The sequence below is a fragment of the Oenanthe melanoleuca genome, chromosome 1A (assembly GCF_029582105.1).
Source record: "Oenanthe melanoleuca isolate GR-GAL-2019-014 chromosome 1A, OMel1.0, whole genome shotgun sequence".
In the NCBI taxonomy this organism is placed as follows: Eukaryota; Metazoa; Chordata; class Aves; order Passeriformes; family Muscicapidae; genus Oenanthe; species Oenanthe melanoleuca.
The window spans coordinates 16,497,262-16,513,713 of NC_079334.1; the positions used below are offsets into that span (position 1 = coordinate 16,497,262).

The 16,452-nt window shown below is 41.5% G+C and overlaps 1 protein-coding gene across 3 annotated transcripts in view; it reads left to right on the plus strand.

Moving 5' to 3' along the window:
• DENND5B (DENN domain containing 5B) overlaps positions 1-16,452 on the plus strand; it is a 102,513-nt gene that overhangs the window by 71,818 nt on the left and 14,243 nt on the right. For 2 of the 3 annotated variants that reach the window (XM_056482603.1, XM_056482604.1), the window contains 5 exons: positions 7,062-7,155; positions 10,303-10,434; positions 11,388-11,540; positions 12,007-12,085; positions 13,306-13,387. In XM_056482603.1, coding sequence (XP_056338578.1) covers positions 7,062-7,155; positions 10,303-10,434; positions 11,388-11,540; positions 12,007-12,085; positions 13,306-13,387 — 540 coding nt within the window. Of the gene's footprint in view, positions 1-7,061; positions 7,156-8,155; positions 8,267-10,302; positions 10,435-11,387; positions 11,541-12,006; positions 12,086-13,305; positions 13,388-16,452 lie in introns of all 3 variants that reach the window. The other variant, XM_056482605.1, reaches the window with a different exon arrangement.

The window sequence follows — 16,452 nt, forward strand, 5'->3', positions numbered from 1 at the left end:
GTGAGCAGCTGAGAAGACTTCCTCTCCCATTTAGGACGTGTAATTCTGCTGATTTTACCCCTATGTATAGAAGAGCTTCTCCATGTTTCCTGCAAATGCAGCATGACTCTTCTGACCACAAAATCAATTGAAGTATAGCCTTCCATTAACTTGAATTTCCCAGTTTATGATTCTTGGAGATATGTTTTACTTACAGGCTGGAGCTTTGCTTATGGGTATGGGGTAAGACATTCCAGCTGCATTTCCAGACTCATCAGACTGTTGTGTGCTTTTATTATAAAATTAATGCAAAGGATATTGCTGTGTAGATGAGAATTATTTTTGCGGGCTTCAGTTTTACATAGAAAATTTTGTCCTGAATTTTGTATGGAAGTGTATTTGTGAGAAATGGGGAATAATTCCTGTGTTGCAGTCAATTGCTGCTGGACAGTAGCAAATAAAGCAATTCAAAGCTGTTTTAATGAAAACATGTCCTCAGAGGCCAGCAATTAGGGATTTATTGCTTCCCTTTCTGGGCTGATAAACTGACAAATATATAACCAGAGCTCATAATGTTATCTAGCTATTCCCTTCCTGTAAGGAGGAGGAGCACTGAAGACACTTCTATCAGTTACTGGGCTGTTACATGTGTAATATTGTGATTTGTAAATCACAAATATAATGCAGACAACAAGCACTTCTAGTTTCAGTTCTAGATCCTATATGTGATTTAAACTAAGCCCAAACCAAAACACCCCACCCAGTTGTGTCCTCCTTGCCATCAGGCAGCAGTGTCCCACTTGAGGGACTCCCTCTGTGCTCCTTGCCTTTGATACAGCCCTCACATCATGGGAAAACCTTCTGAATCTGCAGAGAGCAGCCCCAGCTTCCTCTGGGTACAAGAACATCCCCTCCATGCTGCTCTAACCATGTAAAGCACTGGCTTCTGCAGAAGTCCTGCTAGAAAACATCCCAGGAGAAAACAGGCTGCAGTCCCTGAGGCTGTTTGTCTGTTATTCTGGAAAAGAGCTGTGGTTTCCAGAGCCCTCATTTCCTTTCTCAAAGCCCAGCTCCACACTGTGGTTTCTCTGAGTTCCCTACTTCCCTGTGTGTATTTTCTGCCAGGCTTTAAAATTGTAGCTGGAGCTCCGCTGGCTGGTGCATTAGCAGGAGTGGAATTTGAATGACAAAAAGGCAAGCTACATAAACACTTCATGGTTTTTGATTAGCTAATTGTTAAAATAGGGGGAATATGCTTACAGTGCAAAATTAAAACAATGAAACAAGCTGTGTTTTCAATCTAATTGATTACCTTGTAACTTAATTTGTACTAAGAAGCTTGATAAATTAGATTAAATATGCAGAGCAAAACAGTGATTCCCAAGCATGGGAGTATATTTGCATTCTGGCAATTTGTATTGAAAGCTTTCAAAGAGCAACTGAATGGATTTTTTTCTTGGGTTTTTTTTTGTTTGGTTTTTTTGTTTTGTTTTCCAAAGAAGGGTTTGCTTTGTATACAAAGCTGTAATTTCACTTTTTTTGCCTTCCTCTCTGTTTAGTCCTGCTTTCCCCCCCACTTCTTTGTTGGAGCCCTGCTTCCCTCCTTGCTTACTTTCCTGCCCAGCCTGTTTCCTCTTTCCTGCCCTGGCCACTTCTGTCACCTGAGCTCTCTCACTTGCATCCCAGCTTCCTGTGAGCCTTGTGCTTTTGTTGTCCTCTGTCCCCTACCTTTCCTGCAGCAGTCCCCAAAGCAGGGCACAGTCCAAATCTTCAAGCACAGATCCCACTGTTCCTGGCCTCTCACCTCAGGCTTTTTCTGAGTGATGTGTTGCTCTTACCCATGAAGCAGATTTCAGAAGTTATTTGTTGGCTTTCTCCAGGCATTTGTTCCTGAGCTGTGTTTTGCTGATCTGACCACTGTGTCAGTATTAATTTACAAAACCCATGCACTAAGAGTGTATGGAATTGGTTCATTTTTGTGCCCCATTTTATGACATGACTTGTGTGGGCACTGTCCTGTGGCCTTCATCTTCAGCCCCCTCCTTCAGGTTGGCAACTGTGCAGGGTTTATCTGCCTGGGGCTGTGGTTCTCATTTTTAAACTGGACTCCTGTTTGATTGTTGCTGGTATTTAACATCAGATAATGATTTTAGATGAAATATGATGTATATATAACACTAAAGGGTTGATGCATCTCTATGTGATGACAGAATTTGTTCTGGTTTTAACTAAGTTATTTTTCATATGCCAAATGGTCTTTCTCTTTTAATGAGTGCTTCATATTATATGGCCTTTTACTACCCCCCCATCTGTGGGGTACTGTTTTAAGGCCGTGTTAAATGAAGGTATCTTCTTTTTTAAATCAAGCCAAACAATTACAAGTAGTATAGAGTGGCATCTCTGCAGTGCATCTAGGTGAACATGAAATGAGTCAGCAATGAGCCATCCAAGCACAGCACTGAGGTTATTTAAATTTTGTGAGTAGTAAAAGCTCACCTTTTACATAAGAAAATCTGAAACAAGCAGTTATTATACTTCAGGTAACCTAGTGTAGCAAACCACTGATGGATGCAATGAAAATATAAACCATTTGTACTCAAATACATACATTTTCAAGAATAAAGTGTGACTGATAACCTATATTTAAAAATGGTTTTGGAAATATGTGCTGTGGGGACTTGGAACCTGATGAGTGTGTCTCGTGAGCTACTGATCCTCTGCTCAACTGGTGCAAGGCAGGAAAAGTACAATTAACTTCTTTGAGTTAATATGTCATTTTAACATAGCTGTGCAGAATTAAAGCTGACAGGGAAAAATGAGCATTGAATCTTTGCATCCACTATTCCATTTGCTCTGCCCTGGATAGTACTCCTGTCTCAAGGGACTTGCAAATCAAACACCTCATAGGACAGTGGTTCCTCAGGGCTTAAGAGGTGATGCTTGCAATTCACTACAGCTCTTCCTTGCAGATGATGACAGTCGTGTGTGCCACCCTTTAATAGCAATTCTTTCCATATAAACTGATGAAAAAGTCTATCAGTGCAAGGCCACTCTCTTTAAGGCATTTTACTAATTTTACTCATTTTACTAATGAGCAGTTTCAAAGCTTTCCTATTCCACTTGATGGCAGAAATGGAAAAGGTGCATGTCTCCATCTAAGCCTTCATTCTACTTCCCATGGAGCAGTGTTTGTGGAGCAGATTCACACTGTGGATCCCTTCCCCTGTCAGCCCATCCATGATCAAGTGGAGCTCAGTTTCAACATTCCTTTTCTTCTTTGGTCTGACATGTTTTGGACTTGGAATCTCTGTATAGTCCCACACAAACTACATCTGAGCCCAAAGAATTTGCATGTGCAGGCTGTGTGTGTTTAGTGTGTGCATGCTTTAGAGGGGTTTGGTGGAGGCTGTAGTACTGCTGGGTGCAGATTTGTGAATGCAGAAACCCAGATAACTCCTTTGATGGACATACATAGGTAGAATGGGGATTGTCATGATTTGCAGACCCAAATAGCAGCCTGCCTTATGAGATGGTGTATATGAGGAGATTTAGGTTCTGTCTTGTAAACAAGTGCATTTGTCTTCTTCCTTCTCTCTGTTATCACTGTAAATGGATTGTAAATTACAATCATGATTTTTATGGTGATGGCAATATTGGTTAAATTTATCTGAGAAAGAAGTTTTCTAGCAGTATGTTCATATTTTGCAGTATAAATCTTGCCCTCTACACCCATGTCTGATTTGGGAAGACATAATTTCTTCATTTCTCCAGGGAGCTTTAAAAAGGGAGGCTGAGGAGAAGGTAAGAGAAGAAAGAGATAAGTACAAATGGTCACAGTGCAGCATGGCCAGTGCCTGGTGCCAGGTGCTTTTTTGTTAGACTATTTCTGACAGTGCAGCTTTGCTGCTCACTGCCTTACCTCTTTTATTACAGAAATGTAAAAGATAATACTTAACATGGGATGTTTCAAATGTCACCATAACATTCCCTCCAACCTCTGCAAACCTCTTCCTATGCTTGTTGGGTCTAATTTGATACTAAATGATACTGACTTGACTGCCTTTATGTTACAAAGGTCTTAGGTGGAGGTGCCTTACTTCATTTCTATATGTTGAACTGAGCACAGTCCTCCCTGCTCCCTCCTCTGAAATATCACTGCTTTTCTGCAGTCCCTGGAGGTGAGGAGCATTCATTTGTGGATATGGGAGTTAGATACAGGCAGACACACTGAGATGAGCCTTTTCTCACTTCTCCATGAAGGCAGCTTGTCCCTGGGCTTCCTGCAGCACTGCACCCAAGCTGCTTCTGCTCCGTACCCAGAGACCTGGTGCTTGTAGCACTGTAAGGAATAACTGAAACATGCCAGTATTCCATGCTTATGGCCCTGCCAGCAAAAAACTAAAGGGGAGAAGGCAGTTTTGGGGTCAGGGAGTCCTTGGGCAGCATCCAGGCTGAGCAGCAGGAGGGCTTCATCTCCTCAGGACAAGGAGAGGGGGGACACAGGCAGCAGCGGTTATCTGAAAAACCCAAGTCTAAGGGCTGACAACAAGCAAAGGATTGCTGGAGGGAGAACAGCTTTCCTTGCTGCTTTTCAGCACCTGGGCTGAGGTGTGAATAGAGCAGCAGCTGATGACAGGGCCAGCAGAGATACCCACATGGGATTTCAGCAGCTACAGGGATTTGGTGCAACCATTGGGGCTTTTATCCCCCTTAAAATCACTTCAAGTGATCGCAGGGAGAGGAAGAGCTATTTAAAAGTCACTGTGAGGAGAAGGAATGGTTATTGTAATATTAAAGCATTGTTTTGGGGAAATTCTATGTGGCCCAGTAAAGAAAAGGCTTTAGAAGATTTAGCTGCTTAATCCTATTTATCTGCTGTTAGATCTTCACAAAACCTCCCAGAGAGATTCAGAGCAGCATCTGAATGCACAGACCTCACCCAGCGACTCAACAGCTCCTCTTCCTCAACACAGAGTTTGGAAAAGAGAGAACATGCAGCTCACTGTGTGTAATTGCTCCAGCTAATGAGCAGCAGTCCTTTGTTTTTCATAAACATCCAATGATCTTCAGTTTTGTATGATTAAAACATTCAGATGGTTCTGATTAATAATCTGGAAAATGTTCTGTGCCATCTCCCAGATGAAGTACAGATCAGGAATGAACTGAAAATGCTTTAATGGTCTTGTTTTATTTTGTAATTATTTTGTGGCTTTCAGTCTGCTTTCACCTTTGGTGAGATGTTTTCCCTTAAAGGACACTTAAAACAATTCTTTCATCTCCCAGTAAATGCCGAAATGCAGGTGGAGATGGATCCAAGCTCTGTCTAGAATTCAGAAAATAACCATATGAATTGGAGCAGAAAAACTGTGATGTGGGGCAATATTTGATCTATAACTTAAATTTGCAATGTGTTATTCGCATTCTGTTGTGTTAAATATAAACGTGGTCCTGGTTTGCAAGAAGTGGAAGGTCTCCAGAGCCAAGTGGCTAGAGTCATGTTAGTATCTGCTATCCTCTTTCAACAGTGTGCTTTTCTCTGGCATTTCTGTTTGTTGAGATTATTAAAATTTAGGCATGTATTTTCCCCCTCTCATCTAACAAGGCTTTGGCTGTTGCTTCTGAAAAAAATAAATTTAAATGGTGACTTATTAAACTCAGGGGCTGTACATTTTTGAGACTTCTGTGGAGGTGTAAAGACACTTATGTCAGTGATGTGTTCCTCTGAGAAGGTATCAGCATTTGCTGTGCAGACACCTATTGGGCTGTTTTGTTTTGTTAGCAGAGACTTGAGGCCACAAAAAAAAGCTGCTTTAAAAATAAATGTGTTGTCATATGGGATACTGAGGTGATGAACCATAATGGCATGCAGACCCAGATTTCTTCCTTTTTACTTGTTTTCTTGATGTTATTTGTGAGGTACAATGGGACTTGAGTTTGACTTTTAAAACAACAGTTCCTGTGGCTTTTTTTCCCTTTGTGTAGCGAGCCAAAATTCAGTCTTTGGTTGACTCTGAAGGAACTGGTGAAGATAGTTATGTACACATTTGCAAAGTCCCTCTCTCTGGAAACAGAGGCCTTTTTTTGGTCACCTCCCTGCACTACTCTTGGGTCAGATTCCCCTCCCTACACACCCACAGTGTTTTGCCCAATCTGTCAGAACCAGTCCAGCTCTGTGCAAGAGTTTCCTCCTCAGGCATTCATCAGCCCATGTCTCCTGCTGAAACTCCTTGCCCAAACAATTAGATCCCAAATTTTATTTGTATATTCTTCTGTTTGGGGTGCACACAGAAATACATGGGTTTGGGATCTGGAGACTGCTGTCCTCACCAATACTACCTGTGCAGAGAGAGGAAAAATTCAACTGGACAACTGGACATACATGAACAGGTGGAAAAAAACCAGGCTTTCTATACTTCTTAAGAGACTAGATGCAAAAAAAAAAAAAAAAAAAAAAAAAAAAAAAAAAAAAAAAAAAAAAAAAAAAAAAAAAGTAAGGTGAAAATAGCAGCATGACTAATCCCAGGAACATCAGTATTGTTTATTGAGACATAGGTTACAGCTGTTAAAATTGCAATGAGACGTTTGCCTAAATAATTCCTGGAAGTACCACAGAAAGTGGAGAAAGGAGAAGTCACACTTTTCACAAAAGTTCAAAATTGTAGAAGTTGCTACTCAAAATAAACTCTTGTATTTTGTTTTTTGCGAAAGACACCGTTCTTGTCAAACCTCATTAAATGCAGCAGTGGTGTTGGGTAACTAAGTACGATGACTTACCTAGTAATGGCCTCAATGCTGTGGCATTCCCTGCATTTCAGGTACCAGGAGCTCTCTGTAAAACCTGGCTGGCAGCTGGGTGCATTTGCATCAGGATTTTTGTCCCTTGGGTGAGTGCTGGTCTGTCACCTCCCAGATGAGGCAGACCTTCCCATGCAGAGCACCCACTCGCACCCACCTTTACTGCAAGGTCCAAGCTTGGGCTTTCCCTTCTTTTGCTGCAGATCCCTTGGACGTGCTTCAGCTCATGACCCAGGCTTTCCCTCCTGCTTTTCTTCTGCTCACATGTGTCTTCTCTCTGGTTCCAGCCGCTGGGCCAGCCGCAGCAGCACCACGCAGCGGAGGAAGGACCGCCTGCGGCAGCACTCGGAGCACATCGGGCTGGACAACGACATGAGGGAGGTGGGTGGCCTCATCTGAGGGCAGCACAAGCTGTGATCCAGGAGCTGGCGGTTTGGACAACAACGTGCCTATTAGTTGGGGCAGTTTTGTGGCTACTGTATGGTTTGGATGGGTCTCTGTAGCCATTTGGGTGCTGCTCCACTTGTCACAGATGCTGTACCACTTCAAAGCACACAACAGAAATAAAGGGCTTTTATTATTTTGGAACAAGATAGCCCCATTGTCATCAGGAAAATGGCTTATTTGCTGATTTAGACCCTGGCCATGTTACTGCACACAGACGGCACAGCCCTGGCCAGTGCAGCTGCCAAACTCTGGCCAGGGTGGAGGTCTCTGGAAGAGTCAACCCTGAATAAATGTCAGCCCGGTAGAAGCAAATGAGGCAGGATTCCACCTTTTTTATTAAAGGAACTTTTTTCTTTCTCTTACGTGGATTTCTGACAAGAGTATGCCTATTTGAAAGGTTAAGACTTTGGGGCCTTTTTATACCTGAAGCTTGGAAACTCCCATGCATCTTGTAAATGTCAGTCACATACATGCATTTCTTTCCCTTCTTTTCAGTTCCTCATCCTTCATTAAATATTTTCTGCCACATTTTTCCATTGATGTCCATATGCTTCTATTATATGTCACTAGCAAAAATATAACACTCATGCTGTTTTGTGGTAAAACTCACTGAATAACATTGGTGAGTGTTGGAATTTGCCCTCCAAAAGAACCTAAGTGGATGAGAGGACTCTTCAGCCATAGCTTTGAACAATATTTCATGGAAACACAGCAAAACAGCACTTGTACATGTTTGTTGCTATTTTTGCTAACAGGGCTTTGCAAGTATGTTTTAAACAGTGTCTTGTGCGTGTATATCGCAGCAGAGCCTTTTCAGTACTTTGTCATGTATTTACTTTCTTCTTTTTTTGGCTGTGGATCATATGCATGCTTCTTTTGCTTTGTCTCCTTTCTTTCTGGCTGTTCTGCCATTGGGGCATCTGCCTCCTCTTAGCCATCGGAGGAGCTTTTGCTTCGTCAGAACTCAATGGCCTTCTGGGAGTGGGATCAGGGACCACCCCCTCCTGCACGGCCTCCTAAAAAATCCTTCTCTGAATGCTGCCTGGTATGTTTTAGTTTTTCTTGTTGAAAGCTGCTTTTGAGACTTTGTTAGCATGAGGACCCTCTGTCTTTGCTGCATCTCAAACCTGCCCCTTACTTGTAGAGTATGAGCATGTCCCTGTAGCTCTTGGAAGTGTGGTTATAATCGGAAAAGTAGCCAGAAAGGAGCTTCCACACCGACTCCCTGGAAAACACAGTGGCTCCAAGGCTGAAAGATAACAATTTCGTTTCACTTTGGGGGTTTTTTTCCCCATATTGCTCACTCAACAATTCAGTTTAGGGTGTCAAATCCCAAAAGCATTGCTTTCTGGCTGCCTGGATTATCTCATCCCAGTGTGCAAGAGGGTGGTGGTGCATGGATGCTGATGAACAGGCAAAGGGCAATCAGCTGATTCTCACAGCCCACCCTTATTCTTCTCTGGAATCCTAGAGCTTTATTTTTAATTTTAATATAATAAGAAGATATACAATGAATAAAGTAAGGTTATCTATGTTTTGTGCTCTTCAGACTATAACCACACTTTTTATTCCCTCACATTTAAAAAGAAATATTAGTTTTTCTAGTTATATATTCCCTGTATTACTTTTTCACTGGTTTTGCTGCTATTTTTTGCACTGAGATGGAAGTCACTAGTGAGGTTGCTTGCTGAGCAACACACTTTCATCATCCATAACTTTTTCTTTTATCCCCACCTATAGCTTTTGAACTATTTTTAAATCTTTACAGTACTGCTGAAACTGTAGTTATGTAACTGCGAACTTCAATAGAACACAGCTTTTTCATGCAGAACCTTACACTCATGTCTGAACTGTTAGACTGATGCTAAGTGATTCTTGTCCAAATTTCTGTGTTAAGAAAAATCCATTCCGTGGTTCTATGGAGTAAATTTCTGCCCAGACAAAAAGCTTCAAGGATGCAGCAGCCATAGTGACCTCTCAGTTCCCCAGAAAACCCAGCCAGCAGCAGCAGCAAGAATTCCCTGGAGGGGTGTGATCTGCTCCTTCCAGGAAAGAGTGGTCATTATCACATACCATCCCCCAGAGAGGCATCATTAACTGGACAAAAGCCCACTATGAAGCATTCCCACACCAGGCTATGAGCACTGGTTTTCAATACTTTTATTTGGCAACATTCTATTTTCTTGGTTGTTTTAAGAAAAAAATTATGAATAATGCTTGAACAACGTTTTGATAGTTGTGGCCAACTTCTCAGCCTTGCTCAGTATGTTGCTCTCTCACTGATGACTCAGAGGTCACTTGCTGATTGGTTTGTGGATTTTGGCTTAACAAAAGAAAACTGAACAAAAAACCCCCCATAACCAGACCAAAGCAAAAAATACCCTACCCCTGAAGACAAGGCAGTGGAGCAGGAGAGTTTGAAAGTCTTCAATTATAGCTTGGATCGTTTTTTAGAGCATGTGGATTTTTATCCATATTTAACAATTACTATAGTAAGAACATGAATGATCCCAAGTGTCAATTCTGTTTAAAATGAACTTCATTTGTAATCAAGAAGTTAATTGAGAATAAGATTAAATCTCATTTTTCCTGTATAAACTATCTAGATGAAAAGTAATGGATGAACTCTTTCTTGTTCGTTAAGTGTATTTCTGCTTCTTATAATTTATTTTCAAGGGATTCTTTTTCTATTCATGTATAGTGTGGTCACAAATTAGACAATTTTAATTTTTCTTTTAAAGTGAGAAATAACAGTGGAAAGAAACTTTTCTTGGTGTTTCAACTTTATTGCTGAATGAAGGTATTACAATTTATGCACTTGTGCCTAACTTAATGCTAGTGACTAACAGCACAGTTCACTGGCTAATACTGACCAATTCTGTACCAATCAGGAAAATATCTTGCTTTTTCTGTTGTTAAAAGGGATCAGTCTACTTCTCCAGCCTTATACCTAAACATCAGACAAATCAAGATTATGTTTCTAGATTAACACGAGCTCCTATGTTTTCACCACCTTGCTTGCCTAAGATGAGGAGAGTCTCTCTGACCTGTAATATCTAAAATTATTCTCTTTATTTTTAGAAATACATGCAGGAGGCAAGGAGTTTAGGTAAAAATTTAAGGCAGCCTAAACTGTCAGACCTCTCTCCAGCTGTGATTGCACAGACCAACTGGAAATTTGTGGAAGGGTTACTGAAGGAATGTCGCATGAAGGTAGGTCATCCCCTGTGTGCTCTCCCCTGGATTGCAGTGAGCTCAAATAACACCAGATGTTCTCCTGGTCCACAGCTGGAATGGCATTGTTCTGTTGGAACACCTGGTTATTGCAGGGTGGATGTCTCTGTAGTGTTTTTCAACAGCTAGAAGAGAAAGGAACCTGTTTTCATGCTTCTGTTTATGCAGTTGAAGTTGATGGAAGAAGTAGAAAGGACAGGAAGGAGAATCAGCATGATCAGACATCTTCAGGAGGATTTCCTTTAATTGTTCATATTGACATGTAGCCTAAATAGAATGGCTTGGATGCCCTTGGTCAAAAGGGAAGAATTCAGCACGTGTGGCTTGTGCATGCTGTTTATCTAGAGCAAATGAAGTATAACAGTTCCTAATATTAAAGAAGCGTTTGTAGCTGTGGACATACAGCTTCTTTGTGTCTGTTGCAGTTGGTAGCTGCTTTACCTGAGTGTTAAACTTTATTGGCTTAATAAGTATTGAAACAGAAGCTAAGACTGAGGATGTATTCTGTACTCTGCTTGGTAATAAATGAACAGCATAGAAATAAGACAATAGATAAATGGTACAGAAATAGGACAGCTGGACCAGCCTCCTCAGGGAAGTGGTTACAGCACCAAGTCTGCTGGAGTTCAAGAAGTGTTTGGACAATGCTCTCAGACACATGATGTGACTCTCGGGGTTGTCCTGTGCAGGCACAGGAGCTGGATGAGATCTTTCTGGGTCTCTTCCAACTCAGGGTGTTCTGTGATTCAAAGTAATTAAGCAAACTTTTTTTATATAATTATTTTTGTTAATTTACAATCTGTAAATAGCTTTGAGGTTTCTCTCTGTTAGCTGTGGTCTCTAGATTAGGCATGTGTAAGTAAACCCATCTGTAAATTCTGTCCCTTGTTGGATAACATTCTTAAGAACTGTTGGGATTTTTTGTTTAATAGACTAAACGCATGTTGGTGGAGAAAATGGGCCATGAAGCAGTTGAGCTGGGACATGGAGAAGCCAACATAACAGGTCTGGAGGAAAATACACTGATTGCCAGTCTCTGTGATCTGCTAGAAAGAATCTGGAGCCATGGTCTGCAGGTCAAGCAGGTTAGTAAATGCTGTATGTCATCTCTGCCTTTTAAGCTGCTGCAGTGGTAGCTCCAAGATAAAGCAAGAGGTGTCTTTGGGATCCACGTCCCTGGTTTATATTTTGTAAAGGTTTGAGGAGTTTTGGGTGTTTAGGGTTTTGGGGGAGGGGGGATTGTTTTGGGGTTTTCCCTCCAGAAATTGTGGTGATGTTGTCAAGTACGTGTTTGGTTTATTCCCTTTCAACTTTCACACAGGAAACCCAGAGAGAAGACAAAGAAACAAGGTGGGTGGTGTGACTGCTGGATCAGTGGGATGATCCTCTTTTCCTGGGGTTTCATGGCCCAAAAGAGAAGGATTGATTTTCATTACTGAACATTTTACCCATTCAAATGCCATTCCATTATTCTGCCATGTTTATTGGCCATTATTATTGGGGTTTTTTTGCCTGGTTTATTTAATGTAATATACTTTATTCCATTTTCAGGGGAAATCTGCATTGTGGTCCCATTTGCTTCAGTACCAGGAGAGAGAAGAGAAGCAAGACCACAGTGCAGAGTCTCCAGGTGAGTACTTGGGAGGTGACTCCATGAGAAGTCTATCACAGCAAATGAACTCGGCCGTGGGAGGAATGTTGCAATCACATGAAACCTGTGCAGGATTTTCAGTGTATTTGCTTGCTAATACCACATTTACATCTTGAGATTTCTCATAATCATTCTGGGGATGTCTTTATGTCTGGATAAAATGGATTGAAATCATTGGAGGCAAAGGAAGATAGTTTCCATCCTTGTCTGGAAAATCACTTGATGTATGTGCACTACCTTCATTCTGTTTTAATGAGCATTGAGTGAGGTATGAGAAGCAGTGTCTCCACAAGAGAGAATTTCTAAAAAAGCTGAAAGTGTGGAGCTGGGAATAAGACAGCTGACATTTTTCTTTCAGTGAGCATAATCTGTCTCTCAAATCCTAATGTGAATAACTCCATGTTATTCATGTTGTACTGGTGGGTAGTATGGTTCAGAAATTGTGTAATTAATCTCTGTCCATCAGTCTAGGTGCTCAATTTATGATTTGGCTTGGCCCCTTACAATCACTTAATTACTTCTGTGTTTTAAAAGAGGTTTTCTGAAAACCTTGAGATGGCCCTGCCCCGTGGCTGGGGTACTATAGTAAAAGTCTCTGAACTTCAGTGGGTCATCTTGCAAGGACTCTCTAGTTCAGATCCTGCAGATGGGAATTTGTATGATCAGTCTTCAAAGAGGCATTTATGGAGAAACTAGTCTCGCTCATGAAAAGACTTTTTAATAAGCTTCAATGAGTAATGCACTAAACAATCTGGCTGGCAGGCACAAATTCCTGACAGCAAAATGTGTCACCACAAAGTGGTTTGATCAGAGCAGAGCACAGAAGTGCATGCTATTCTTTGCATGGAATATGTTACTGTAGCTTAATTTTATTTGAGTTGTTTTCAGTTGTGAGCTTTCCATATAAATAAACTCTTACTAATTCTTACTAATAAAACTCATTGCTGTACAGATTTAAGTGAAGGTATTTTGCATACAAAAATCTCCCAAGTTCAGTGCTGGGTTAAGGAAGGAATAGATAATATATTCAGAATTTTCATTTTGTCTACTTCTAAATTTCCAGGATACAGTTAATGACAATGCACAGAAATAGTGCATTTACCAGCCACTTAAGATTGTTTTCAGCTGTATGTGGAACAAATGTGTTGCAGACTATTACTGTAGTGTTGTATTAACTATTTATATTTTCTCCACTCTAGTTGGTGGTGGAACAGAGAGACGAAAGTCTGATACAGGAATTACTCTGCCTACGTTGAGGGTTTCCCTGATACAAGACATGAGGTATGCAGTTTGGTTCCTAAAGCATTAATTGTGGGTTTAATTGTGTAGCATAAGGTAAAGGTCCTCACTGGCTTTGGGTCTACAAAGGCTAAGGAGAATTAAACCTCTTCAGCCCACATTCAAATCCACAATGTGTTGCCTTTCCGTTTTGAAAAACTTTTTTGTGTGTTCACTTAATCTATTTTAGAGATCAGAGAATGAAAACCACACATATGTTACTGCAATTTCTGTTTTCCCAGGGAAATTCTTCCAGTAATAAAGATAGCTTCTACAAATAACAGCAGATATGTTAAATTCCTTGGTATTTTCAGTTTGTTTCTTTTAGTTCATTTTTAATTACTGACTCAGCAAGTACAGTTGATAGGCAAAGCAAAAGGGCATAAAAACCTGCTTGCAGTATTCTTTCTTTTCAACTAGCATTTAATGGCAGGTAATAATAAATATACAAGTTTAGAAGTTTAATCAGACCTAGAATTTGGGTGAGTTTAAAGTTGGCATGTGAAGTTAAGGCAGGTTCTCTCCAGTGGACCACAGCCTGGCTCTTGAGACCTTTTCAAGCAGTATTTGTTTGGAAGAAGAAGGATTAGAGAGTCAGAAGAGGTGGAGGCTGGTGTGACAGCAGCAGGCAGAAGTTCTTCAGGGCGTCTTCTTGATTAAACCACTGCCAGGTCAGGCCACTGTTTTGACACTTGTCTTGCCAGGACTAAGGATTGCAGTGGGATAAACATGCCACGAAAAGAGAGAAGGAGTAATGCAATAATACTCATCTGTGAAGAGCTGAGAGCAATTGCTGACAACTTAATATATAGGACAACATGAGTACTGTTTATTATGTTCATCTTACACCTAAAGATATAGCAAAAAAACCTTAGGGTAAAAATAAGATTTATTGTAGTTAGTTCACAAAACCCTGATTACAGTGATGTGATTATTACTACACGTGTTGATAGATTAGTCAGATTTTTCTTGGATAAAAGATCACTGTACTCTCCACCTGCAGTGTGCAACCTTTTAGTTTGATGCTTTGTAGTTTGAGTCTTTTGTTCTGATTTCAAAGAGCATGACATGCCACGTACAGCTAAAACAACATGTAAAAGATGGAGAGAGAATACAGTGTAATTTGGGGTGTAGTGCCAAGAGGTCATTTTGAACATATGTCTGCCATTTTAGCGTCCCTCTCATGGGATGTGGCAGCTCTCTGCTTAATTCAGTCCTGGGAGACTGACAGGCATGTAGAGGTTCAGTATGAGGGAAGGATGAAGGAGGATCTGAAGCGGAAACTCCTGTGCTGGGAGGGGTTTGCTGACAGAGGAGGCTGTGTGTGCTCACTGTGTGCATGGGTTCTGTCTTCCACGCTCTTCCACTGGAATAACGAAAGCCCAGCATGGATCTGAGCTCTCTTGTTTGAATCATAAAAGTCTTTCTTACTGCTCTTCAGAGAAAAAGTACAGAAGCAGAACATTACCTTTTGTAGTATCTTGAGCGTTCATGATTGTCCACAAACATGTCTGGTCATAGAAAATGCTGGGCAGATGGTGAGTTGAATTTATCATCTCTAATCTCGAGGCATACTTTCTCCTGCTTGGAAGGAATGCTGCCTAATATTTGTTTGCTCACACAGACCCAGGCTGAAGTTGAAGGATGGGTAATTGTTAAATTGCAGGGCTTGTGGTGCTGACTGAGCTAATGGCTGGAGGATTCAGCATTGCCTTAAGCAGGGCTTGTTTCTGATGGCTCATGCAAGGTTATGTAAACAACTTAAAAGCAGGGCTGAGTCACAGTTATGCTCTGAATGTGCCATGTAGTACAGATACCGTGGTGTGTCCTCTGCCCTCTCTAAAAACCAGGCATCACAGATGTGGTAAGGAGATGCTCAGGGTGTTTATTTTGGTTTTGTGCTCGGAATCTCAATGGCACGAGTCAGCCCAGAGGTACTCCCTCCAGCCTTTCCTTGGCACGGATCTGCCTTATCTCCCCAACCCCTTTCCAGCTACAGCCTGTTTACAGCATGGCTTCATGCTTCAGGCATTGTTGAGCATCCAGCCCAACCAGTCAACATCAAGACCTTCCCAAAACCTTTGGTCTAGCTGGATTCAAGTTTCTGAATCCTTTCCCTTTGGGCAAACTCTTCCTTGCTATCAGCGCTTGCTCTCATGCCTGTGTCTGGCCTCCCTCCTGTGGGGAGCTGCCCACTGGGCGCACAGCAGTGATGCTTAACCTGCTGTGTTCAAAAAGAAGGCTGAGCAAAGACCTGCTGCCTACCTGGGATGAGCTGTAGGCTCCTTGCTGACTGAGCTGGCATGGGAGTGTGCTCAGCATCCCCGGGGTGTGGTGGTGCTGAGCAGCTGTAACTTCTGCTGTCAGCACAGCTGTTTGCAGAGGGTTTGTCTCACCATACCCCAGGCTTACATTTGACAGGGCAAATAGATTTTTCTTTATTACTAATGGGATTAAAAGCAAGTCCAAGCCAGAGGAGTTGCATTGAAATAGCTGTTCAGTGCTCTGACAAGAAGAATTTGCTGTGCAGTGGTGAGCATACGGTGCTTACACTTAGGTCACCGATAAAAATAGAGCTGTTCTGACTCCCACAACTGACAGCGAAATAAATTTGGGTTCCTGCATACTCTGTTCTGTTACACTCTGCTTTTGCTGACACCAAGACTGATTAATGAATCTTTTTAATATCTCTGGCAAGCTGCATGCTTGCAGATATTTATTTTTCCCAAATGCACAATTAATGCTAATCTAGTCTGAACCAGACACAGGTAATGAAGAGGCGCAGAGCGTGCATGGAATAAGGTTGAGTCCATCTGTACTTGAATCTTCTCATTGTGAAATAACATATTCTGCTCAGTGTTTCATATTAGATGTAATTCAAGCTGAGCACTCAGGGAGAAGGGGAGGGAGATGATAGTCTGTGCTTTGATCTTCCCATCTCAAAAGGCTTGAAATGTCTGAGGAGAGTGTCTCAACATGATGTAGTTGAGTGTAGCGTGCATCCTGTTTCTCAAGGACTACAGGTCACATGTCCAGCACTCTGCTGGGAGGTCTAATGCTGGCTGTCA